This window comes from Leucoraja erinacea, unplaced genomic scaffold, assembly GCF_028641065.1.
Source record: "Leucoraja erinacea ecotype New England unplaced genomic scaffold, Leri_hhj_1 Leri_112S, whole genome shotgun sequence".
NCBI classification, from domain to species: Eukaryota; Metazoa; Chordata; class Chondrichthyes; order Rajiformes; family Rajidae; genus Leucoraja; species Leucoraja erinaceus.
Window position 1 is genome coordinate 63,332 of NW_026575374.1, and position 27,491 is coordinate 90,822.

The window sequence follows — 27,491 nt, forward strand, 5'->3', positions numbered from 1 at the left end:
ACTGACATTTTGGAACATTTCATTAAGTTCTGCAATGGAAGGCCATGAGAAACAAAGGGAGATCAATTGACCAATTAAAACAGCTCAATTTCTGTATGTTGCTGTAGTGTAAGGGTTAAACTGACAGTTTCAACAAAAATGTGCAATGGAGTTATCAGCTAAGTTAGCAGCCCTTACATTCCATAGGCTCTCAAAAACAAGTTTATCTCCTCGCACCTGTGTTCATTGCCTGGGAACGTAGACTTGGGTAAGGCTGCACTGGCGAACAAAACACAACAGCAATGTTTGGGTAGACCACCCACACCACGTGCTGCTATTAGAGCAAAAACATTGCAGACAAAGGGGGCTTCTGTTTGGGGAGGGGGCAGTGACACGGTCTGCTCCGATAAAAAAATGCCATAAAGATTGGACCGTGTCACGAACGTTGCCAGGTGATTTTGAACAGAAACATCGGAAGGGTCTCTGCTGAGCGAATTGACACTTGAATACCCGTATTCAACACGTGAACCCGCTTCAACACGTCGTAGATGTATGCACTGTGGCAGTGCCTCCTTGTTTTTTTGTGTTTCATTTCACCTTGATCTCCCTTTTTAGTCTTTGCTCCCATTTTCGACGCTCTGCATTTTGGTACCAATTCAGCATGGTCGGACATGGACATTACACCAAAGGTGTATCGTGCGCGCTATTTAATGGTTGACTATACAAATGAGGAATAATAAAACGAAGGATTCCTATTGGTGGACTGGCTCTTGCTTTGTCCTCTCCAGTGCGAGCTGTGTATTAATTGTTGCCAGTTGGCCAATCAGAAACGTCCGCAGTGTTTCATGCAAATAACAATGCCGAGCGCGCAATACACTGAATCCACGTGACCGCTATTCTGAGACAATTTCGGTTGATTTCGGCTACATTCATGACGCTCTTCATTTCCTAAACCTCCGACTAAAAATTATTATTGTCGTTTAATTAGCTGGGGAAGTTATCAACCATGCTTAAGCAAACAGATAAATACAGATGCTGGAAGGTGAAATATACCGAAAAATGCTGAAAATTTTCAGCAGACGTGGCTGCATGTGTGCAGAGAGAACAAGCTCATGGTTTAGTTCGAGGGGCTGACGCGCTGAGTGTTTCCAGCATTCTCTTTCTATTTCCAAACGCACGTACACTGATGATATATGCAGACAATGTGCAAATTCAGTAGTGTACACACTTATATTTAAACAAAACACCCTTACCATTCATGTGCCCCTCTGGGGTGATAGCCCTTCCGTTGTTTGATGGTGTCGCCCAAAGATCCTATAGCAGAGCTCTGCTATAGGATCTTTGGTGTCGCCATCGGAATCTGCCCCACAATGCCCAGCAGCAGACTGGCCTTCTTCCACAGAGAATGTATAAAGCAAAGATTGAGACTGAGACTGATCCCATCCCCCCCAATCCTTTCCACACGTCACTTTAATTTCATGTATTTTGTGTTTTTATGGCTGTTGGCAGATCAATTTCCCTCCTGGGATCAATAAAGTTCTATTGTATCGTATCGTATTTGACTTACTCTGAATACAGTTTTTTGGGGGGAAAATATGAGAATGTGCTAACAGCACCCATAGTCAGGATCAAAGATCTTATAGCAGAGCAAGATGGGCTACTCCTGCGAAATGCAATGGGCTGACATGTAGTACGCTATGGAGGGGATCCTGGGCATTTTTCCACGCCCATTTTAGCAACCTGAGCCTACCTGATCCGACCCGACTCGCAGTGTAATCAATGTTGCGGGGCAACAGTTTGTGTGGGTTAGATTCATAAATCTGTCAGTTCATACTTCTTGTCAAGAATAAAAATTGACTCTGGTAATTGTCTTTTTTAATGTTTTTTAAATCATTTCTTTGGTCAGGATTGAATCTTGGTCATAGGAAGCTGTGAGGTTACCTCAAAAGTTGCTCCATCACAGCACAGATCTTTGCAATTTCATAGAAGCAGTCAGTCGGGAGGCAACAAAACATCAACACTGCCAGTGTGGAGCAACTACAGAACACACTGCAGTTACTGGGTTGGTTTATTCTGACAACATCTCCAAAACCTATGACCACTGTGACCAAGAAGACTAGGGTAGGAGGGGGGTGGCAGCCTCTCTGAGCCCCCCCCCCCCCCCCCCCCATACACACACTAGCCCCCCCCCCCCCATGATATTATACTAATATTATTCATAGGCTGCTTTTAACCCATCCCCCGCCCTGGGAGGAGGGAGGGGGGCAGAGAGGGGTTGGGGGGGGGGGGCAGAGAGGGAGGGGGGGAGAGGAAGGGGGGGGGCAGAAATTGGGGGGGGCAGAGAGGGAGGGGGGGGGGGGGCAGAGAGGGAGGGGGGGGGGCAGAGAGGGAGGGGGGCAGAGAGGAGAGGGGGGCAGAGAGGGAGGGGGGAGCAGAGAGGGAGGGGGGAGCAGAGGGGAGGGGGGGAGAGAGGGAGGGGGGCAGAGAGGGAGGGGGGCAGAGAGGGAGGGGGGGGGGGGAGGGGGGGAGAGGGGGGGGGGGGGGGGGGTCAGAGAATATAATATAATGCCTTTTAATGTCATTCAAACAGCTTGGCTTGAATGAAATTTCATTTTCTGCAGTCTTAACATTACAAAAAAAAAACCAAGACCCACACTTAACACAATTTACACAAACTTGCATCACAGTGAATCTCCAACACCTCCTCACTGTGATGGAAGGCAAAAGTCTTATCTCTTCCCTGTTCTTCTCCCGCGGTCCAGCAGTCCAACTGCAACGTCAAGGTGAACTGGGGCTCCCGATGTTAAAGCCCCCGGCAGGCGATGGTAAGTCCCGCGGCCGTTAAGCCGCATCGGGCGATGTTAGGCCCCGCTCCAAGTCCTTTAACCCCGCGATTCTGGTGGGAGAAGTTGCCGTTGCAGAAGCTCCGAAAAGCGGTCTCCCACCAGGGACCTGCGAGCTCCTGATGTTATCGCCAACAGGGCCTGCAGACGGAGCGTACGAAGCTCCGGTCGGGTTGCAGACGCGCGCCACCGCAGCTCCACCCGCTCCAAAGTCGGCCAGTTCCGCGATGGCAGGTCCGCAGGCTTCGCGACTGGAGCCCTCAGGTTGGTCCTGGCCAGAGTCCGCCGCCGGCTCCACGATGTTAGGCCTAACGACATCGGAGACCCGACAGGGAAATAGTTGAGTCCCCGTACAGGGAAGAGATTAAACAGTTTCTCCCACCACCCACATATACACAGCTAAAAAAATAATAAAAACTAGAATCAAAACATACATTTAACGTGACAAAAATTAAAAAAAAAAACAGACGGACTGCTGTTGAGCCACTGCCGTTAGGCGCTGCAACACCACACCAAGAGGGAGGGGAGGCAGAGAAGGAGGGCGGATGAGAGGGTGGGGGGGCAGAGAGGGGAGGGGCAGAGAGGGAGTGGGGGGAAGAGAGAGGGGGGGGGAAGGAAGGGAGGGGGGGGGGGAGGGGAGGGGGGGAGGGGGAGAGAGAGGAAGGCAGAGAAAGAGACGGAAAAGGGAGGGGGCAGCTGGGGAGAGGGAGTGAGCAGATAGAGAGGGGGACAGAGAGGGTGGCCGCAGAGAGGGAGGTGGTACAGAGAGGGAGGAGGCACAGAGAGGGTGGAGTGCAGAGAGGGAGAGGGCAGAGAGGGAGAGGGCAGATAGGGAGGGGGACAGAGAGGGAGGGAGGTCAGAGAGGGAGTGTGCAGAGACGGAGGAGGGACAGAGAGGGAGGGGGAGGAGAGGGAGGGGACAGAGAGGGAGGAAGGACAGAGAGGGAGAAGGGACAGAGAGGCGGAGAGCAGAGAGGAAGAACCCAGAGAGGGAGGAGCAGAGAGGGAGGCGACAGAGAGGGAGGACAAGAGAGGGAGGGAGGCAGAGAGAGAGGGGGCAGAGAGAGGAAGAGGGAGGACAGAGAGAGGGGGTGGCAGAGAGGGGGAAGAGAGAGGGAGGGGGGAAGAGAGAGGGAGGGGAAGGAGAGGGGGGGGGAGAGGGAGGGGGGAGAGGAGGGAGGAAAGGAGGGAGGGGCAGAGAGGAGAGGGAGGGGGGAGGCAGGAGAGGAGGGGGGAGAGGGAAGGGGGGGACAGAGAGGAGGGGGAGAAAGAGGGGAGGGGGAGAGGAGAGAGAGGGGGGGGAGGAGAGGGAGGGAGGGAGAGGGGGAAAGAGAGGGAGAGGGAGAAGAGGGGGGGGGGGATGGAGATAGAGAGAGTGGGGGAGAGCGTGAGAGAGAGAGAGGAGAGAGGGAGGGAGAGAGAGAGGGAGAGAGAGGGAGGGGAGGGAGAGAGGGGAGAGGAGGAGAGAGAGAGGGGGAGAGAGGGAGGGGGAGGGAGGGGAAGAAAGGTGTCGGTGGGGGGGGTGGGGGGGGAGAGAGGCGGGGGGGAGGGGGACGGGGGGAGGGAGGGAGAGAGGGAGGGAGGGGGAGAGAGAGAGGGGGGAGAGGGAGGGAGAGGAGAGGAGAGGGAGGACAGAGAGGGAGGGAGCAGAGGAGGGAGGGAGGGAGGGGGGAGGAGGGGAGGAGAGGAGAGGGGGGGAGAGAGGGAGGGGGGGGGAGGGGAGGGGGAGAGGAGAGGAAGAGAGGGAGGGGGGAGAGAGGGAGGGGGGAGAGGGAGGGGAGGGAGGGGGGGAGAGGGGAGGAGAGAGAGGGAGAGGAGGGAGAGGGAGGAGGGGAGAGAGAGGGAGGAGGGGAGGAGAGGGAAGTGAGGGAGAGAGAGAAGGGATAGAGGGGGAGAGAGAGAAGGGATAGAGGGGGAGAGGGGAGAGGGAGGAGAGAGTAGGGGGAGAAAGAGAGAGAGAAGGGAGGAGAGAGGGGGGGGGGCAGAGAGGGAGGGGGGGAGGGGGAGGGGGGGGGAGGGGGCAGAGAGGGAGGAGACAGATAGGAAGTGGGAAGATAGGGACGGGGAAAGTTAGGGAGTGGGACAGGGGGGGAGAGGGAGGACAGAGAGAGAGGGAGGGGGCAGAGAGGGGAGGGGAGAGGGCGGTTGTTGGTGGGCATGTGCAGGAGGGGGCGGGAGGAGGGGGGGGTAAGGGGGAGAGGGAGGGAGGGAGAGAGCGGAAGGGAGGGAGGGGGAGAGAGGGAGAGGGCAGGAGAGGGGAGAGAGCAGGAGAGGAGGGAGGGGAGAGAGAGAGGCAGGGGGCAGGGAGGGGAGAGGAGGGGGGAGGGGAGGGAGAAGGGCAGAGGGGGAGAGGGAGGAGGGGGGGAGAGGGAGGGGGAGGGGGGGTGGGGGGGGAGAGAGGAGGGGGGGAGGGGGGGAGAGGGAGAGGGTGGGGGGGTGAAAAGGAGAGGGGGGGGGGGAGAGAGAGGGGGGGAGAGAGGGGGGAGGGGGGGGGGAGGGAGGGGGGGGGGGGGGTGAGAGGAGGGGGGAGGGGGGGAGAGGATGAGGAGGAAGGGGAGAGGGAGGAGGAGGGAGGGGGGAAGGGGGGGAGGGGGGGAGAGGGAGGAAGAGAGGGAGGGAGAGAGAGGAGAGGGAGAGGGGGGAGGAGGAGAGGAGGAGAGGGAAGAGAAAGAGAGGGGGGGGGGAGAGGGAGGGGAGAAAGAGAGGGGAAGGGGAGGGAGGAGGGGGAGAGAGGGGGGAGGAGAGGGGGGAGAGAGGGGAGAGGAAAGGAGGGAGAGAGAGGGGGAGAGGAAGAGGGGAGGGGGGGGGGGGAGGGAGGGGGGAAGAGGGGGGAGGGGGGGGAAGAAGAAGAGGAAGAGGAAAGAAGGAGGGAAGAGGAGAGGGAGGAGGGAGAGGGGAGGGAGGAGAGAGGGGGGAGGGAAAGGGGAGGAGACAGAGGAGGGGAGGGAGAGGAGAGGGGAGAGGGAGGGGGGAGAGAGGGAGGGGGCAGAGGAGAAGAGGGGGGAGAGGAGGGGAAGAAGAGAGAGGCGGGGAAAGAGAGGGAGGAGGGGAGAGAGGAGAGGGGAGAAGAGAGGAAGAGGGGAGAGGAGGGAGGGGAGGAGAGGGAGGGGGGGAGGGGGGGAAGGGGAGGAAGAGAGGGGAGGGAGGGAGGCAGCGGGAAGAGGAGGGGGAGAAGAGAGGGGGGGAGGGGGAGGGGAGGGAGAGAGGGAAGGAGGGAGAGGGCAGAGAGGGGAGGGAGGGGAGAGAGGAGAGAGGGAGAGGAGCAGAGGAGGGGGAGGAGGGAGCAGAGAGAGGAGGGGACAGGAGAGGAGAGGGGGGGAAAGAGAGGGAGGAGGAGAAGAGGGGAGGACAGGAGGGGGAAGAGGGGGGGAGAGAGAGACAGAGAGGAGGGAGAGGAGCAGAGGGAGGAGGAAGAGGGAGGAGAGGAGAGAAAGGGAAGGAGAGGAGGGGAGGAAAGAGAGAGAGAGGAAGGGAGGAGAGAGAGGGAGGAGGGAGAGAGGGAGAGAAGGGGAGGGAGGGGGGAGGAGAGGGGGGGAGAGAGGGAGGAGGGAGAGAGCAAGAGGGGGGAGAGGGAGAGGGGGAGAAGAGGAAGAGGAGAGGAGGGGAGGAGAGGGAGAGGGAGGGGAGGGGAGGAGAGGAGGGAGGCAGAGGGGGAGAGGAGAGAAGAGGGAGCAGAGGGGAGGGGGAGGAGAGGGAGGAGAGGAGAGAGGGAAGAAAGAGAGGGGAGAGAAGAGAGAGGGAGAGGGGAGAAGAGAGGAGGAGGAGAGGGGGGGAGAGGAGAGAGAGAGAGAGAGAGAGAGAGAGAGAGAGAGAGAGAGAGAGAGAGAGAGAGGGAGGGGGGAGGGAGAGAGGAGGGAGAAGTGAGAGAGGAGAGGGGAGGAGAGGGGTGGAGGGGGAAGGAGAGGAAAATGAGGGGAGGAGGAGGGGAATTAAGAGGGGAGGAGAGGAGAGGGGGGGAGGGCAGAGAGGGAGGAGAGAGAGGAGAGAGGGGGAGAGAGCGAGGAGAGAGAGGGGAGGGGAGAGAGGGAGAGGCAGAGGGGAGGGGGAGGGGGGGAGAGAGAGAGGAGGGGGGAGGGAGGGAGGGGGCGGGGGAGAGAGAGAGGAGGAGGAGAGGGGGGAGGAGAGAAGAAGGAAAGAGAAAGAGGTGGAGAGGGGAGACTGAGGGAGGAGAGGAGAGAGGGGAGGGAGAGGGGAAGAGAGGAGAGAGAGGAGGGGGGGAGGGGGACAGAGGGGGGAGAGGGGGAGAGGAGAGAACAGGAAGAGAGGGAGAGGAGGGAGAGAGAGGAGAGGGAGAGAGAGGAGGAGAGAGAGAGGGGAGGGAGGGAGGGAGGGGAGAGGGAGGGGGAGAGGAGGAGGGGGAAGAGAGAGAGGGGAGAGGAGGAGGGGAGAGGAGATAGGAGAGGGAGGAGAGGGGGGAGGAGAGGAGAGAGAAGAGAGAGGGGAGGGGAGAGAGGGAGGGGAGAGGGGGAGAGAGGGGAGAGGGCAGAGGAGGGAGGAGGAGGAGAGGGGGGGAGAGGAGAGAGAGAGGAGGAGAGGAGAGGAGAGGGAGGGAAGGGGAGGAGGGGGAGGAGAGGGAGGGAGAGAGGGGGGAGAGAGGGAGGCAAGGGAAGAGAGAGGAGAGGGAGAGAGGGAGAGAGGAGAAGAAGAGAGGGGGGAGGAGAGGAAAGAGAGGAGGAGAGAGAGGGAAAGACAGAGAGAGAGGGGGGGAGAGGAGGGAGGGGGAGGAGGAGAGAGAGGAGGGGGGAGGAGGAGGGGGGGGAGACAGGAGGGAGGGGGACAGCGAGGAGGAGGGGAGAGAGGAGGGGGGGAGAGAAGGAGAGAGGGGAGGGAGGAGAGAGAGGAGAGGAAAGAGAGAGGGAGGGGGACAGAGAGGGAGGGGGGGAGAGGGAGGGGGAGAGGGGGAGGGAGAGGGGAGGGAGGGGGCAGTGGGAGATGGGGAAGAGAGGGAGGTACAGAGGAGGGAGGAGAGAGAGGGAGAGAGAGAGGGGAGAGGGGGAGGGGAGGGGAGGAGAGAGGGAGAGGGAGAGAGGGAGAGGAGGGAGAGGGAGGGAGCAGAGGGGAGGGAGAGAGAGGAGAAAGAGGGGGGGGGGAGAGGAGAGAGGGGGGAGAGAGAGGAGGGGAGGAGAGAGGGAGGGGGAGAGAGAGAGAGAGGGAGAGAGAGAGAGGAGAAGGGAGGGGGAGAGAGAGAGAGGAGGGGGAGAGAGAGGAGGGGAGAGAGGAGAAGGGGAGTGGGAGAGAGAGAGGAGGGGGGGGGCAGAGAGGGGGGAGAGAGGGGGAGGGAGAGGAAGAGGGAGGAGAGGGAGGAAGAGGAGGAGGGGGGGGAGGAGAGAGAGAGGGGGAGAGGAGAGAGAGAGAAGAGGAGGGGGAGGAGAGGGAGAGGAGAGGGGGGAGGGGGGGAGGGGAGAGGGGAGGGGGAGGAGAGAGGGAGGAAAAGGGAAGAGGAGAGGAGAGGAGAGGGAAGAGGGAGAGAGAGAGAGGAGGGGGGGAAGAGAGGGAAGAGAAGAGAGAGAGGCAGAGAGAGAGAAAGGAGAGGGGAGAGAGAGAGAGAGGAGAAGAGGGAGAGAGGGGGCAGAGAGGGAGAGGGCAGAGAGAGAGAGAGAGAGAGAGAGAGAGAGAGAGAGAGAGCGAGAGAGAGAGCGTGAGAGAGGGGGGGGGGGGAGGGAGGGGGGGAGAGGGAGGGGAGGGGGGGAGAGAGGGGGGAGAGGACAGAGGAGGAGGAGGAGGGGAGAGAGAGGAGAAGGGAAGGAAGGGGAGAGGGGGAGGGAGGAGAGGAGGAGGAGAGAGGGGGAGGACAGGGGAGAGGACAGGAGAGAGGAGGGAGGAGAGAACGCAGGGACGGAGAGGGGAAGGGAGAGGGGGGAGAGGAGAGAGGGGAGGGGAAGAGAGAGGAGGAGGGGAGGAGAGGCGAGAGGAGCAAGGAGAGGGAGGAGAGGGAGAGGGGGAGGAGGAGCCCGGGAGAGGAGCAGAGAGGGGGAGAGAGCGCAGAGGGAGAGGAGAGAGGGAGAGAGAGGAAGGAGAGAGAGAGGGAGGAGAGGGAGAGGCAGAGGGAGACAGCAGGAGGAAGAGGGGGCAGGGACAGAGGGAGAGAGAAGAGGAGAGGGGGAAAGAGGGAGGGGAGGGGGGGGGAGAGAGGGGAGGGGAGGGGGGGAGGGAGAGAGGGGGGTGGAGAGACAGGGGGGGAGGGAGAGGGAGAGAGGGGGGGTGGGAGGTGGGAAGGGGGGGGGAGGGAGAGGGAGGAGGGGAGGGGAGGAGAGAGGAAGGAGAGAGGAGGGGAGAGGAGAGACAGAGGCAGGAGAGAGGGAGAGACAGAGAGAGGGAGAGCGAGAGAAAGAGAGGAGGGAGAGAGGGAGAGAGAGAGGGAGAGAGAGAAAGAGGGGAGGAGAGAGGGGAGGGAGGAGAACAGGGAGAGGGGGGAGGGGGGGAGAGGGCGGAGAGGCAGGGAGAGGGGAGGAGACAGGGAGAGGGCGGAGGAGGCAGAGGGGGAGGGAGGGCGAGAGAGGGGAGAGGAGAGGGCAGAGAGGAGAGGCAGGGAGGAGGAGAGGGAGAGGGGAGGGCGGAGACAGGGGAGGGCGGAGAGGAGGGAGAGGAGGGGAGGGAGGAGAGGGCGGAGAGGGGAGGAGAGGGTGGAGAGGGAGAGGCGGGAGAGAGAGAAGAGGAGAGGGGGAGACAAGGGAGAGGGCGGAGACAAGGGAGAGGGCGGAGACAAGAGAGAGGGCGGAGACAGAGAGAGGGCGGAGAGACAGAGAGAGAGGGCGGAGGGAGAGGGCGGAGAGGGGGAGAGGGCGGAGGAGGGGAGGAGGGCGGAAGACAAGGGAGAGGGCGGAGACAAGGGAGAGGGCGGAGACAAGGGAGAGGGCGGAGACAAGGGAGAGGGCGGAGGAGGACAGAGAGAGGGCGGAGACAGGGAGAGGGCGGAGACAGCGAGGGAGAGGGCGAGACAAACAGGGAGAGGGCGGAGGACAAGGGAGAGAGGGGCGGAGAGAAGGGAGGGCGGAGACAAGAGAGAGGGCGGAGACAAGGGAGAGGGCGGAGACAGAGAGAGGGCGGAGACAGAGAGAGGGCAGAGATAGGGAGAGGGCATGGAAGGAGAGGTCGTGGGCGAGCGGGCATCAACTCAAGGATCGAGGACCCGAGGACCCGAGCACTCGAGGACTGAGGACCCAAGGACTGAGGACCCAGGGTCCGAAAAGGACTGCGACTTCAGTCCAGGGCCCGACTTCATCTCTGGTGGCGTCTTTTGAATAGCGGGAGGGGGGAGGGGTTGAGAAAATTTAAAGATTTAAAAGTTACAAAATGGATTCTGCCGTAGATTTAGAAGTAATAAAATGGATGCTTAACCTTTCTCCTATTAACACTAGTGAGAGTTTTGCAGAATATCAGAAATGTTTTTACCTTTCCTCTATTACACTAGAAAGGTTATAGTACAATAACAGAAATGTTTTCGCCCTTCTATAACACTAGCGAGATTTCAGCACAATAACACTCGATATTTTGGCTCTATGATATAAACAATCTGAAAAATGTTTGGACAACAATTCTTTCCCTCTGCTCTACAGATTGCAAAGTACAAACAATAGATCACCAAGGTAAAAAAAAACAAGAGTGCTTGAATCAGCAATAAATAGCTCCTTCAGCATAACCATATATGGCCCAACCTTTTCTCTACCGGAATAACCTGCCAATCCTAACAGGCAAGAGGCTGTACAATGCTTTGTAATATAAAGAATTGCTGAATTGCTGATTATTGTGGTATAAATATATCTGATTGAACATTAAGGTACACAAAAAAGCTGGAGAAACTCAGCGGGTGCAGCAGCATCTATTGAGCGAAGGAAATAGGCAACGTTTCGGGCCAAAACCCTTCTTCAGACTGATTGAACATTGCCTCTGTGTGTGGGGATAGAGTGACTATAGTCTGTATTTTACATACTGTGAGACTTGACTGCCACACCCGCCTGGATGAATTAAAGATTTTATTGCTTTAATACTAACTTTTTTTTGTTATTTGTTTCAAGTAAAAATGAACCATAACATTGGCCTAGTCGGCAGGATCTTGCTGGAAACTATCTCTGAAGACTGAGTAAGAGGCTACAGTTTGGCCAGAATCTCGAAGGGAGTAGAAAGTGCACTATCAGACTCCTTGAGTCTGAACTCCAGACAGTGCCCGGGGACACTGTGGTCCTTGGTCCGAATTTGATCTGGTTCCTTTCCAAGATCTATGACAGATAACGTAAGGTAAGGTAAGACATTTTTGTTGATTGAGCAGCTCAGACTTGGGAACTAGTTCTTCAGGAGTTCTTCATGTGGGTCGAGATTGTAGATAGGATATTAGTGGGTCCGGGACCCGTATTTTCGATTGATCAGGTCAGACTACATGTGGTCTGTTGGAATTAATGGGTGAGATAATCATTGCTTAAGAGGCGAATAATGGGACAGGCTCTGGATAAGATTGTTGTGGGAGCTTTGGTATATGTGGGAGCTTTTGTACAGCATATGTTATTTAGATCGAGGAAAACGTAAAGATTACATAATTTTAAAAAGAGAATATGGTTGGCCAACATAATATTAAACAATTATGCAAACATGGAAACCTAAGCAAAATATCCCCGTGGACCCCTTGTCTGGCCTGGCGACCCTGTTTACAGAGAGAGGGGGGATGAGGAACAAATTTGTTGAGTGAAACAAAATTGGAAATAGTGTAGACCACCTCTCCATGCCCTAGCCACCAGTCACTAACAGCAGGAACCACCCCATTAAGATCCCATGAAGAGGAAGGGGCTCCGGTACTCCTACAGGGAAGGGCAACCCCAGAAGAAGGAAAAACTGAAAAGGAAGATGAGAAAGAAGAAGGGAGAGATCTTAGGCAGGAGAAGAAGAGCAGTGATGAATCCAGCAGTGAGAGAGGTAAACAACACAGAGCACCAGAGAAAGAGAAACAGCAGATAAATCAAAGACTGAAAAGGGAAAAAGCAGGATGTTGAGCTGGTGGCTTTTGAGGCACTGTACCTTAAATACCCCACAAGATTTGAGGCTGCTCACTGCCCTAAGAACTTTAACATTTTGCAGCCAATAGTTGGTACAGTTTAAAATAAACTTGAAACAAAATACTCTGACCTGTTTGCAAATACAGAGCTCGGTTCCCTGATGGAGAGAGAGGGGAAAGTTTCTCTCACTCCCTCAAGAAGAAGACCGTTGCAACTTAAAAACAGTGCTGGCTCCTGCGCCAGCTACTGCATGCCTTAGCAATCCCAGCCCAACTGGCCATTATTAAGTGTGATGCTAATACAAGTGGCCACAACGAAATATCCCGGGGAAATACCCTAGCTGACATTACTTCCCACACAGCAGATTTCAAATTATGCACATTGGTCCTCACAGAACCAAAGTTTCTAGTGGAAAGAACGTCTCTGTCAGACAAGGGAATGTAAAGTTAATTAATGTAAAGTTCTGCTATGTAAAAAGATCTTTGGAAACGAGGGGGCTGCACTGTTGACCTTTTGACCGGTCTCTGGTTCACCCCACTCGGACAAATTTGAGTACCTGATGTTTTTCTGTCCGTTCTTTTACACTATATACACTTCCTTACGCATGCTGATAAGGAGGAAAGGGAATGTGGAATGTAGCTTACACTTTGAAGCTTTAATGAAAAGACCCGTGTCTAAGAGGGAGGGGCAGTAGCAGCAGCAAGAGATAGAGAGAGTCAAGTGTAATATAAGGGATGTGTAAATGTAGGTTGAGACCGTTCTTCAGTATGTGTTGTATTTATGAACAAAGTATGAACGTTTTTTGGGTGTATCAAAGTTTTAAGAGTTTTGCATGAATTCCTTGAGGAGTGTATAACTGTGTTTTACTCTTGTGAGAATGTTATTGTTTTAAAGTGTGTGAATATCTGAGATTCAGCATATTGCATGAGGTATGGAAATTTGTGAGTGAATATCACTAAAAAGAGGGTGTAGAGTGAGCGAGTTTAAATACTTACTTGTTTGTGGAACCGGTTCTGGGTGAATGTTGAATTAATCCTATAATTCAGATGAAATAGGATGTCATTGAATGTGCTTGCTCATTTACGTGATACATCTTTGCAGAGTCTCATGTGTTTTAAAAGGTAGTGCCTCTTTATGAGGTTGCAGTTGTGTGGGGGTGGAGCTGCACAGTTATTTTATTTTCCTTTGCTCTTTGGAAATACATTGGCAATCTATGTGGAAATTAATTGTTCATTCTCTGTCTTCTCAACTTTTAATAAACAGCGTATGTGGCTCAGCAAAGAGACTGTTCATTTTCTTCGCCGCATAACCTGGCAATAGGATTGGTGACCTTGCCGGTATTTTAAGTGTGATTTCTTCCTATTTCTTACATTTTTAATTGAATTCAAGGGAAATATGAATTGCACACTGGCCATGTGGGATTCAGATTGAGGTGTTGGATGAGAATTGGAAATCCCTATATCTCAGAAAAATTCTGTTAATTTGAAGTTTGTGAATTTGGGGAGATGGATTGAAAGAATTGGGAATAATTTTTATATTGTTTTTCTTTATAACGACCCACTTTTAAAGGGTCGGCCTTGTAAGTAGTTGAAGAGTTTAAGTAAAGCCTGAGACTGGACAGGACCTTAGTGATGAATTAATTACATATGCACATCAATTGACCCGAACCTTGTCAGTCTTACAGAAAGCACTGAACCGCAGAAACTAATAGCTGAAACCACTATCAGCTGACCATAATGGCGAATCCTTACAACCAGGAGATCACGAACTGATAAGAAATCGGGATCAGAAGAAATTGGGAGCAGCGGAAGGAGCCCGTCTCAGTACTACTGACTACACCTACAGCAGTGAAGGTCAAAAATAATCCTTGTTTGGATACACCTAACCGATTGCAAAAAAAAAAATGGAAACTGGAAAAAGTATGAACTCTTGCAAGACTGGAGTTAAAAGGAAGCCATACCATTTAAAAAAAAAGCCAGTATTTACAGTATTTTACAGTATAATAAGACGAGTATTGTGTCCAGATCTCTGATGAATCCTCTAATATCACCTAGCTACCCATATTTCCCAATAAATTAAGAAAATCCTTAAGGTTGGCAGTGATATGCAATTGGTACAATGCATGGGTCCAATGTTATGCTTCAATTTAAGGAGGCTTGCATAGGAAAACCTGGGAACTATCGACCAGTGAGCCAGATTACAGGAGGGGATTCTGAAGGATAAGATATAACTGCATTTGGTAAAACAGAGGTTGATCCTCGCCGATTCCCAGTCCGCAGTGTGACCCGGACACAACACGGGGTAGTGGAAACGGATTCCCATTGGTGGAGGGAGGGATTGTGTCGTTTCCCCTCAGATATCCAATCAGAACGTCTAAATAGAAAGGTAATTATTAATCTCTCCGATCTACCAATGAGATCCGTTGCTGCTCCATCGCTCATTAGCATAGGGCGACGGCGCTGCCTATTTAATCCGCGCTCCGAGCGCCCACTTGTTTGTGTTTGAAATCTGAGAAAATGCTGGAGCAGCAGAAAGCAGCTCCCAAGAAGGGCGCAAAGAAAACCTTACCGAAACCAGTGGGGAAAAAACGCAAGAAGTCGAGGAAACAGAGTTACTCCAGTTACATCTACAAAGTGAAGAAGCAGGTTCACCCTGATACCGGCATCTCTTCCAAGGCCATGGACATTATGAGCTCGTTCGTCAATGATATTTTTGAGCGCATCACGGGCGAGGCGTCCCGCCTGGCTTATCACAACAAACGGTCCACCATCAGCTCCAGAGAGATCCAGACCGCCGTGCGCCTGCTTCTGCCCGGTGAGCTGGCTAAACACGCCGTGTCGGAAGGGACAAAGGCGGTGACAAAGTACACCAGCTCCAAATAAAGAGTAACAGAACACACAAAAAAAACCGAAAACGGTTCTTTTAAGAACCACCCATATTTTCGGTAAAGATTTACTAATTCGACAATTAATCTTGGCACAGACTTTCCTTTTCTCCTCGACTTTCATCATGAATGGAGAAACGGTCTTCATTTTGTACAATGGCTGCACTAAACCCAGAGGTTCCCAATGAGGGGGGAAGTGAGTGGGGAGATGGTGATCAGAGACGCGGCTGAGTGGCGTTAGGAGCAACGGATTGGGCAGCTCCACTGCGGTTATAGGAGCGGCCAAACGTCCTCTGTCCGGCTTTAGTTTTTGTAAACCGTGGTCCTGCTCAGAGCTGCCACTTCCATCAGTCTGGGAGTGAAGATGGCCGAGACCGTTCCCGTCAAGACGAATGTCCACGCCCCTGTCCCTCCTGATGTGGCCGGTGGCCCCGTTCCCCCCGCCGTACTTGCTGCCGCCAAGAAGAAGGCGGTCGATGGCGGCCACTGGCCGAGCAGATCTTGTCGTAGCCGCCATCAAGGAGTGTCAGGCTCCCAAGCTGGGGCCCGCAATGAAAACGCTCTCGGTGACCGGCTACGGGATTGACAAGGCCGGCGCCCGGCCCAACCAGTCGGTCAGCGTTATAGCTAACAAGAGCGCTCCAGCAGAGGACGGCACCGGCACTTCCGCGGCCACTCTCCGCCCGACAGCTGCCAAACCTGCCGCCCAGAAAAGTGCACAGACTTTGTTCCACCTGCCCTCTCTTTTTCGCCCCCACCACCCTATTGCAATCAGTCTGAAGAAGGGACCCGAATCAAAGCATCCGCTGTCCATCCCCTACCCAGATTCTGTCTGACCTACTGAGTTACTCCTGCACTTCGGGTTTGCGCAGAAACAGGCCCTTCATTCCAACTAGTCTATGCCGACCAAGCTGCCCAACCGAGCTCGTCCCATTTGCCTGCACCTGAGCCACATCCCTCTAAATCTTTTAAATCCATGTACCTGCATTATGAATATTGTATTTGTACCCACCTCTAGACAGCACAAAAACAGGCCATTTGGCCCAATTTTCCCGAAGTAGCTTGTTCCATGTGCACACCATCCTTTTTGTAGAAGAGACCCCCAGGTGTCTTTTAAATACTTCCTCACCACTGCTCACAAACTAAAATAGTAAGATTAACGAGAACTTACCAGTTTGAAGTTTGATCTTTATTTTATGAGGAGTTACGTCGAGGGACTACATGAAGTAGGCCGTCCAGGCGCACGCGCGTCAAACATCAAAGCAGCGGTGTGAAATCATAGATATATTCCGAAGCATAATAGTAAGGTACGTGATACAAACTTAACTTACCTTTGATCTTATTAGGGTGGGAGTGGAGGGCACGTGGTCCCTCGACGTAACTCCTCATAAAATAAAGATCAAACTTCAAACTGGTAAGTTCTCGTTTAATCTTACTATTTTACTTCGGAGTCACGTGAGTGACTACGTGAAGATTTTATTTTATGATAAACATTATGTGTCCCATTTTATTCACTAAGGACATCTAATACTGAATTCAAAACAGTACCACCAAATAGATAGATAGCCTTTTATTGTCATTCAGACCAAAGTCTGAACGAAATTGCAGCAGTCATACATATAATATAATACAATAAAACAACAATAAACACATATTAACATCCACCACAGTGAGTCCACCCATCTCCTCACTGTGATGGAGGCAAAAGTCTTAGATCTGCAGTCTCTTCCCTCCTCTTCTCCCTCTGCGCTGAGGCAATACTCCCCCGGGCGATGTTAAAAACCACGGCCCGGGGTGGTTGAAGCTGCCGCCCACCAGTTCTGCAGACGCAGCCGCTGGCCCGCGGCCGAACCCTGGACTCAGGCCACCACCACCAGAACACCGTCCCAGCCACCCTCACGTGAGTACTGCGCCGTCTTCAGCCTTGGGCTGGGCCGCCCCGGACATGGGCGTCGCTTCTTCCCCGGATCGGGCCGCCCCGACTTGGGCATCGCTTCTCCCCCGGACCGGGCTGCCCCGACTTGGGCGTCGCTTCTTCCCCGGGCTGGGCTGCCCCGACTTGGGCGCCGAACCTCCCTCGGGCTGCGAGCGCCGCACCTCCCCGAGCTCGGCCGCTCTGACGGGAGCCTCGTTCCACCCTCGGGCTGGCCGCCCTCACGAGAGCGTCCCAACCTCTTCCAGCCCTGAGCCGGACCACCCTCACGGGAGCAAGCTCAGGGCGAGTCCTGGCGGGCTCTGCCTCCGGAGCCTCGAAGTCATCAGCTCCATTAGGCCTCATCGCAGACGGAGGCAAAGAAGTGGAATACGACAAAAGGTCGTATTCCCCCGCAGGGAGAGACTGCAAACCCCGTTTCAACCCCCCCCCCCCCAAAAAACACAAACTAAAACCAAAAACTAGACTAACCAAAACAAAATAAACAACATAAAAAACACAAAACAACGGGACTGCCGGTAAGCCGCTGCAGCCAGAGCCGCGCCGCCACTCCGAATACACCAGGGTCTGCAATTTCTTTGTGATAATACTTGTGAAACATCCTTTCACTTGCCCATCCCACGGCCGCGAGGATGTGGTCTATTGGCACGTCCAAATCCTTGGCCGCCGATGTTGCTGCCGCCCTGGTGGAATGAGATTTAAATTTGTCAGTATCAATTCCTGCATCCAATAGCATCTTCTTCAGCCATCTTGAAATTGTTTGTGATGTCACTTTTTTGTGTAGCTTTATGGCTGATGAATAATGCAGATTCAACACCTCTCAGATGTTTGGTCGTTTCAGTGTAGTATTTTAAATATGTAACTACACAAAGTCTTTGATCTGAAGGGTATGCTGAAAAAAACAATTTACACCCCGAGACTCCTGGTCTGCTCTGTTTTAGCAAGTCATAGACATAGAATGTAATTTCCTCTGATTTCATTCCCATTCTGTCTATCCTTAACTTGTGTAATGTTTGTACTCTTTGAGCTGAGACCAAAGCCATTAACATGACTACTTTCATCGTAATTTTGTGTAACGACAAATTTGAGATGGGATCCCAGTCCCTAAGTAGTGATGGTACATCCCTCACATTCCAGATTTCCGTATATCTCGGTCTGGGAGGTTTAGCATTAAAGATGCCCTTCATGTATCTACAAATGAAAGGGTGTGATCCGAGAACTTCACGTTCCGATGGTCTTGATAAGTATGCCGCCAAAGCACTCCGTGCTGTATTGATCGCAATATAGCTTAAGTTATCATCAAAATGTAATTTTGACAAAAATTCTACAACATCTGAAGTGTCTGCAGTTTCGTAAGAAATATTTTGTGTTGAACAAAACTGTTCCCATTTCTTAATGTAAGAAATGTACTGCTTCTGGGCACTATCCCTCCATGATCCTGTAATTACATCCATAGAGCGATCTGATAGTCTTCTTCCAACATATGGTCTTTGTAGAATCTGCAAATCAATAAATCAATACGATCATGTAAAGGATGAAATTCACCAGTTACAGGGTGCACAAGTAGGTTTTCTTGTCTAAATACATGCATAATGGGTTCAGTCACCATTTTTAACACCAATGGATACCATGTTTGTGTGGGCCAATCTGGAACCACCAACAATCCTGAAGCATAATCTTGTTTGATCTTCTGTAGACACCTACTGATCAGACAAAAGGGAGGAAATGCATACAAAAACATTCCACCCCAATTTAGCGTAAACGCATCTACTCCTGTCGCACCCGGATCTAGCTCCCAAGAAACATATTGAGGTAACTGGTGATTCAATCTGGATGCAAACAAGTCAATTTCTGGTTTCCCAAATTTTCCCACAATTTTGTGGAAAACGTCACAATTTAACATCCATTCTGTATTGTCATTGAAATTTCTTGACCTGGTATCTGCAATTATGTTAAATTTACCTGGTAGGTAAACTGCAGAAAGCCAAATATTGTTCTCAATGCACCAGTGCCAAATCCTGTTTGCCAATCTGTCACATGCTTCTGACTTGATTCCACCCATGTGATTGACATATGCTACTGCCGTAGTGTTGTCAATCTGAACCTGTACATGCAAATTTTTTACTTTTCGGCAAAGAGCTTTTAAGCCATGCAATACACTAAGTAATTCAAGATAATTAATGCCATGTGTCTCGAGCAAAGGTTCTTCCTCTGCATTCCATCTACCTCCACAGCTTGAGTTGGCAACCACAGCTCCCCATCCCAGTGCACTTGCATCTGTTTGTAAAATGGTAGCTGGCGATTCAATCATTATTTTCCTGTAGGAACAATCCACATTTTTAATCCACCATTTTATATCCTCAATTCTGTGTTCGGTAATTGCATATCAAAATGTCCAGCATGTCTTTTTAATGCTGCAATTTTAGCTCTCTGCAGTTGCTTATAGTGCAGTGCCCTCAGCTGCACAGCTGGAAATGAAGCAATTAACTTGCCCAGTAGACTTGCTACTTGCCTGATTGATGGTTGTTTGCCTGCAATTAGTTCCTTACAACCCTCAATCAATTGCAGCTTCTTATCCCTGGGTAAGCTCACTATCATGTGGTGTGAGTTAATAGTGAACCCCCAAGTAATCAATTATTTTGTTAGGTGTCAGTCTGGATTTCTCTGAATGAATCACAAATCCCGTTCTTTGAAATGTAAGTTTTACTTTTAAAACTGAGGCTGTTGCCATGGCTTCAGTATCTTCCACAATTAAAATGTCATCCAAATAAGCCATTATTAATTGGCCTTGAGCTCTTAACAATGCTAAGATTGGCTTCAGCAGTTTTGTAAACAATCTGGGGGCTGAAGTTAAACCATTTGGTAATGCTTTAAACTGCCACATTTGACTCATCCAGACAAATTTCAAATATCTGCGATATTGCATATGTACAGCAACAGAGTAATATGCATCTTGGAGATCTATGCTTGCCATATCGCATTCTGTTGAAATTAATTGCAAAGCATTAGTAAAAGTCTCCATTTTGAAATGTTTATACTGTACAAAAGGATTAAGACTTGTGAGGTCCAAAATTATTCTAGTACCCCCATCCTTTTTTGTTCCAGAGAAAATACTGGATATAAACTGATGGTTTTGATAAGTTGTTTTCTCTATTACCGCTTTTTTACTCAAAATCTCAATTTCTATTTGAATTCTTCTCATCTCTTCTTTAGAGAAAGAGTGTATTCTTTTTGGAGTATGTTGAGTAGGGGGATTTTCATTCTGGTAAAATTCAATTCTAAACCCCATAATACTGCACAGTATATATGCATCAGATGTTATTAGTTTCCATTATTTAAAAAAAAAATGTAACCTACCCCCAATTTGTAAGTAGGATACATCTGATATGTTTCTTTCAGAACCAGAGCCACCTACCTCAGGGTTTACTGGTGTCACTTTTTGTACCTTTCCCCTTGTGGAAATACCAGGTCCTCCACGTCCTGGGGTTGTATGTCCATATCTTGTATGTGAGTACGAGCGACTTGTTCCTTCACCAGTTCCCCTTCGGTATGGATATTGCTTTCTAGCTGTGCTGCCAAACATCGGTGGTTTCATCATCCCGATGGTTTTTGATTCTTCGTTGAGCACCTTTAGTTTTTTGGCAAGCTCTTCTCCAAAGAGTAAATTTGGTAATTGTGTATTAGATGGTTTACAGAGCCCTGCAAACTTAGGATGTATGGTAGGTCTTATCGCAGTTTTACGAGTACAGTTTATTTCAAAATGTGCATTACGCATCATTCCCATCACATCCTGTTGTGATGTTGTCACATTTCCTTCTTCCAGATCTTTGGCAAATGCCATAATACTTGACCCAATCAATCTTAATACCCGCTGTAATCTCATTTCTTGAGCTCTTACTGCAATGCCCATATACTTCCACACTTCTTTGTTAACAGCTGGAACTCCTAGTAGAGCACAGTTTTGTGGGATTTCATATTTGTTCATAATTTCATCCATTGTTGTATCTTCTGATTGATGGGAAAGCAGGCAATTTATACTTTCTGCAATTTCCTCTGGAAGAGGTTGTCCCTTGTGTCTGGGACTATAGAACGTTTGAGCCAGCCCTGGCATTTTTCTTTTTTGCATTGGGTTCTGGTCCTCAACCGATTCGTTATCAGAGTATTCTGGACATTCCTCCTCATAATGGGTTTCACCTGGATATTCATCATCAGGTATTTCATGCGATGGCTCTATTATAGGCCAATGCTTTTTTGTCCCTCTTTGGGGTACATCAAGCTCTTCCATTGAGCTGTATATTGACAGCCCACTTTTGGGTGCTGCTCCATACTTTGGGACTCCTGTAGACCAACGTCTGTATTGTCTTTCAGACATTTCCGGTGCTGCCTCCCGGTATGAACTCACTGATTTCAGGTGAAGGCATGACATGGTATTCCAAGTCCTGTACTCAGTATCCTGAAATATATATATTTTGCAACGTCACTGAATGTAAAAAAAATCATAATTGGGCTGCTAAATCATAATTTATAGTCAGAAAGTCATAGAGCTGGACAGCACCAAAACAGTCCCTGTGGCCCAACGTGACCAAGACCACCAATTTTCCTTACTTGCTGGTTCCATTTTCTTTTCCCACTTTTGGCCAATTTCCCTCCAAAACCTCCCTTTATATTTAGCTGTCTGAGAACCTTGTTATAACTATACCTGCCTCTACTGCTTCCCCAGGGAGCTCATTCCACAGACCCATCATCCTCTGTGTAAAAGATTGCTCCACCAGTTCCCTTACCTGGAACGGGAGAGACCGTGATCACCAAGGCAGTTCTCCCAGGACGAGCTACTTGAGGAATAGCGTATTTCCTATCTCCAATAGGAAATACACTCAGGGTGATTGGGGAAATTGTAAAAAAATATGCCGTATCAACAATGCCAACCATTTGCATGGGTTTGTAACTGAAGGTGAGGGGACAAAGGCAAGGTTGTGTTGAATTTGGTTAAAACATTGGTTTTATTAAAACACTGCACTGCTCTGCTCTATGATCTTTGGCATTCCATGCTGTATGACTCTTTGACCTCAGGAGCCGCCAAGGACCCAAAATGTATTCGGGGCGGCATAACGATGCCTAGACTGGAAACCCTTGCTGGAAACCCTCATCTTGTGAGCAGAAGCAGTAAAGAAGGAGGCTTGAGACTCGGGTATACCATCTTTGCAAGAGGCGGGGAGGGAGGAAGTGCAGTCCAGCCAACTGTGATCGGTATGTTTGCAGTGGATGTCAATCGGTAGTCTGTCCCCTGTGATGGAAAGAGAAATTAATAAAGGACGGGTAGTTCAAGGAGGAACAAGATGGCTGGTCAAAGATGGAGGTACAAAGGGATTGGACATCTATGACGCAATGGGAGCGTAGGAATTGCAAGATTGAACAGTTGACGGGTGTGTGGGGTGTTAGATATAGGTTGGAATGGATTGCACAAGGCGAAAAATGGAAATCGAGGTTGCATCTCTATATTAGTAAAACTCTCATCTTGTTTGTTTGTTTGTCTGACAGTACAAAATAAAGCTAGAATATTTGGCCCACCTTACTCAGCATTGTACTGTGATGTAAATTAAACAAGTTTTGTTCAGATTTATGGTATATTTTCCATTATTTAAAAAAAAATAACCAGCCTCTGTACTGTATGAAATCCCATCCCATAAATTAAATATTAAAATGAAATGCCAAACCAGTTAATATATATATATATATATATATATCAATAGTATCAAGTTAACATATCGATAGTATTTTGGGAATGCCATTCATCAAATCTATTTCATTTAGGAACAGATCGAAACAATAAACGGTTTCTGAACGTCCAATAGTGGTGATGGATGGTCAATGTGTAAATGTCTGCAGATTATGGACTGGCTGCTTTTCATAAACTGCGATGAGGGAGATACTGTGTTGTTTGCAGCAGGTTCCCGAGCCAAAATGTCACCTGTTCATGTTCTCCTGAGATGCTGCCTGAACGGATGAGTAAAAAAATACCTGGAGTTCCTTGTTTTTACTGCAGAATTGTTTTGTGAAAGGACTGATAATTAATTTCCCTCTTGAATTGTAGTGGGAATCAGGGTAGTTACAAAATGGGTGGAGGGGAGGGGGTGCAACTTTTAACACATTATTTTCGCCAAAGCAATTAAACAGCCAGCAGCAGCAGGCACGGAAATGTTTTGCCCACAATTGTTGGCTTGAAATTGTCATTAAATGTGATGACAAAGAAACACACAGAGAAGGAAGTTGTGCACTTTTCGTGGAAGGAATTCTACAGCTATGCGTGGGGTATTCTGGACAGCTGATGCTTAAATGTGGAAAACCAAGGCTATTAAATCCGAAGCAGAAAACTTGAGAGCAACATCTGTGTTAAAATTATTTGTTAAAATATTAGTAAGATTATTTGATGAAAATGTGGGTGGTTCTGAAAAGAACCGTTGGATTTTCAGTTTCTATTGTTTGCCCTCTCAGGATCTTTACATGGAGCTGGTGTATTGGCTCACCGCCTTTGTTCCTTCCGACACGGCGATCACGGAAAGGTGAAGCCCACAATGCTCCATTGTTGGCTGTAGAAAATGTGATAACAAGGGGATACAAACAATGAAAATAATCAGGACGACAATGAAGCTAGTCAGCTGACTAGGGCGGGGGAGGGATGGAAAGAGAGGGAATGCAAGGGTTATTTGAAATTAGAGAAATCAATATTCCTATTGTTGGGTTGTATACTGCCCCATCGAAATATGAGGTGCTGTGCATCCAATTTGCATTTAGCCACACTCTGACTGTGAAGGAGGCCCAAGACAGAAAGGTTTGTATAGGAATGGGAAGTGGATGTAAAATGTTTGGCAACTGGGTATATATACTTTGAGGGGCCTAGTCACTCCCAAGTTAGTCTTTTATTTTTGCTAAAATACCTTGAAAATCTATCTTGTATTCTTCTTAATCTTTTCTGCCGAAGATATCTCACACCCCTATTAAGCCCTCCTCTACATCACCTACAGTCACCTACAGTGCTCCAGTGGCTGACTTGGTCTGAACCTGACCATTCCTCCTTCCAACCTTTACTGTCCAGAGACTCCATACTTTTGGTCACCCAGCATTGCATCTTCCTACCGGTATTTCCTCTTACTCCAACAGAAAGCTGCATATCACTGTCTCACCAACCAGACGTCCCTTTTCCCTCAAACAACAAACTCCATCCAATATTTCTACGCTTCTGTTTAATACCATCAAAAGTCTGCACTTTGTAACTTCAGCTCGTGGAACAGTCCTGCCCCTTTCCATAACGATGTTTACACAAAAATAACTATGGTCACTCGACCCAAAGTGTTTCCCCACTGACACCTGTCACTTGCCCTACTTCACAAGCATAGGTAAACTTTAGATGGATATGGGCCAAACATGGCCAAATGGGACTATCGTCGTTGGAGCAGTTCCCTACTACACGCCCTTCCATTGCTAACAGATGGGCAGTTGAGACAGAGACTATAACAGCATTTTCAAGACATTTGGACAAGTACAGAGAGGAATGTTTTAATGGAATATCGACCAAAGCGGGTAGATGGGATGGGTGTAAATGGGACATCTTGTTTGGCATAAGCAAGTGGGGCTGAACGACTGGTTTCTATGCTACTCTGATTCTATGACCTGTTGAACAAGTATGAGATGACAGAACAAAATGGGGGCAAGAGGAGACAAGTTGACGTTATAAAAGTAGAATTAGGCCATTTGGCCCATCAAGTCCACTGCGCCATTCAATCATAGCTGATATATGCCTCCGAATCCCAATTTCCTGCCTTCTCCCCATAATCCTTGACACCCATTCTAATCAAGAATTTGTCTATTTCTGCCTTAAAAATATCCACTGACTTGACTTCCCCAGCTATCAGTGGGAATGAGTTCCATGGGTTAAATAGTCTCGGACTGAAGAAGTTCCTCCTCACCTCATTTCTAAAAGTGCGCCCCTTAATGCTGAGGCTGTGACCTCTGGTTCTTGACTCTCCCACTAGTGGAAACATGCATTCCACATGGACTCTATGCCAATCATAATTTTGTTAAGTTTCAATGAGGTCCCCCCCCTCAACCTTCTAAACTCGTGCGAGTACAGGCCCAGTGTTGTCAAACGCTCATCATATGATAACCCACTCATTCCTGGAATAATTCTTGTAAACTTCCTCTGGATCCTCACCAGAGCCAGCACATCCTTCCTCGGATACGGGGCCCATATTTGCTCACCACTCGACCCCTCATGTCTACCATACCATTTACTATTGTCATGGATGATCTACCCTGAAACTTATCTCCTCTTCCACGCCAAGTCATCTCCTCTTCCATGCCTTTAATTCCTTGATTTACTTAAGTTAAGAAAAATCTCCGGGTTCTTCAAATACCCTCGCCTCCACCACCTGCTAGAGGGAGAAAGTTCCAGAGATTCAAAACTGCATTAAAAGAAAATGTCATCCGGCCATTCTCTACACAGATGTAGGTTGACACGCTAATACAATGCATTATCATCGTACCTAATCCCGAGGAAAAAGGTTTAAATCAATTGTGCATTTACAGTTCCTTGATGATCCACTAAACAACTTGATTTAATTGGATGTGCAAAATGGAACCTGAAGGAAAATCAGATACCGCTAGAAATACTCAGCGGGACAGGTGACGTCAAAGAAAGAGAAAGTGTCAACTTCTCGGATTGATACAATATGCTAATCAAGGATAGATAAGAGCTGGATCTCCATTGGCTGAAATTTACAAACGTTTCTTGATTTGTCTTCTATAGAAAGCCAATAAGAAACAAAGGGGAATCAATTGACCAATGAAAAACGGCTCCATCTTCTGTCCATGACGAAGCTATAAAATAACCTGCGACCTTTGTTACGGAATCATTTGGTTTCTGTGGAGTAGAGCGAAGATGTCAGGAAGAGGTAAAACTGGTGGGAAAGTTCGCGCCAAAACAAAGACACGTTCTTCCCGAGCTGGTTTGCAATTCCCTGTTGGACGAATCCATCGATTGTTACGAAAAGGTCATTATGCTGAGCGCATTGGTGCTGGCGCTCCGGTTTATTTAGCGGCGGTGCTCGAGTACCTGACAGCGGAGATTTTGGAACTGGCGGGAAACGCGGCCCGCGACAACAAGAAGACCAGGATCATCCCCCGCCACCTGCAACTCGCCGTCCGCAACGATGAGGAGCTCAACAAGCTGTTGGGTGGGGTCACCATTGCCCAGGGTGGGGTTTTGCCCAACATCCAGGCTGTGCTGCTGCCGAAGAAAACCGGTCATCAGAGCAAAGTTTATGTCTAAATGACATCAACATAACTCGACCGAACACAAAAAGGCTCTTTTAAGAGCCATTAAACCCATCCCGAAAGAGTTTTACTCTGGTGTAATATTTTTTAATAGAAAATCTATTAGTTCAGTTTATGTAGCATGGAAACGCCCTATGCCCAACCGTATCTAGGCCGACTAAAGGTCAACCGTGTCCAACTTTGTCATCAACTCCATACTCATTTAGGTAATTTGAAGTGCGTATAATTTACAAATCCACACGTCTTTCTGATGTGGGAGAAGACGGTTGATTTTACATTGTCAAATGGAAAATGTGCGAAGACCATACAGGCAACACCCGGAATCAGGATCGAACCAGTGTCTGAAGATCATAGAGCGGATCTTTGATCTATGATCTTTATTCCGCTCTGTGATATTTGCTGGAATCCATCGTGCAGCCTGTCAACACGTCTTCTTTTTGCGTATGACGTGCACAGCCTAGTAAGACAACTTGTTCTGTTTGAACTTGTTTGTGCACACCAGGTCAATCAACCTTTATTGTCATCTTGCAAAGCAACAGTTGTACAGTGCAAAATGAGACGACGTTTCCCAGGGAATACCGGAGCATCTCACATGAAATTTAAAAAACATTTGACACATAATAACAATAAAAACAATCCAGTCCCTGATGAAACAGTATAAATAGTTAAAAGCAGGTAAAACAGCAACATTAAAATACAGTAAAACCAGTCATTAAAATGTCCAGGGCAGTTGATTTGAGTGGCCAGTGCAAGAGTAATTAAAATGTCAGTGCAAAGCCGCAGAATCAGGTGACTGTGAGTACAGAGTGACTGTTTAGCAACCTAACAGCCTGTGGCAGGAAGCTGTTTTGCAGTCTTGTAGGCTATTTTGCAGGCTTTGATGCTATGGTATCTCTTGCCCGATGGCAGGAGATCCAGGTGTGTGTGGAGGGGGTGCAGTTTGTCCTTAGTTATTCTCAGAGCTTTTTTTCAGACAGCGGCTCTGGAACTGTTCTTGTACCGAGGGTAGGGAGACGCCAATGATCCTCTCTGCTCCCCTCACTACCCTCTGCAGAGTCTTCCTGTCTGAGCAGTTGCAGTTGGAGTACCACGTGTTTATGCAGTGCGTGAGTACAGACTCCACCGTGTCCCTGTAGAAAGTCCTGAGGATGTTGGTGGGGAGTGAGGCCTGTTTTAGTTTCCTCAGGAAGTGCAGTTGCTGATGTGCCCGTTTGACAATCCCAGTGTTGTTCCTGGACCAGATGAGACTGTCTGTAATTTGCACTCCGACAGGTTGATTGCGTTCGTCTAAACAGGTGGACCACGTGAAGTTTGCAATCTCTCATCCCGTTATCATGTTATTTGATAATTTTCTGTGCATATAAGACAAATATTTTTAAAAATTAAATAAATTCATTACGTTGAAAGGAGTGTAGACAAGATGTACATGGATGTTGCCAGATCGTAAGGGTCTGAGCCAAAGATCCTAGAGGAGCTAGATAGACCACTCCTCCGAAATCCAATGGACTGACGTGTAGTGCGTGACGGAACGTCACGGC

The 27,491-nt window shown here is 49.7% G+C and overlaps 2 protein-coding genes across 2 annotated transcripts; both read left to right on the forward strand.

Annotated features, from left to right (window-relative positions):
- Nucleotides 1-14,300: 14,300 nt before the first annotated feature.
- Nucleotides 14,301-15,097, forward strand: LOC129715345 (late histone H2B.L4-like). The gene has a single exon (XM_055665220.1). The coding sequence runs from the start codon at nt 14,323-14,325 to the stop codon at nt 14,686-14,688; it is 366 nt and encodes a 121-aa protein (XP_055521195.1). The 5' UTR covers nt 14,301-14,322; the 3' UTR covers nt 14,689-15,097.
- Nucleotides 15,098-25,543: 10,446 nt separating this feature from the next.
- LOC129715344 (histone H2A-like) lies at nt 25,544-26,012 on the forward strand. Its single transcript, XM_055665219.1, has one exon. The coding sequence runs from the start codon at nt 25,559-25,561 to the stop codon at nt 25,946-25,948; it is 390 nt and encodes a 129-aa protein (XP_055521194.1). The 5' UTR covers nt 25,544-25,558; the 3' UTR covers nt 25,949-26,012.
- Nucleotides 26,013-27,491: the final 1,479 nt, after the last annotated feature.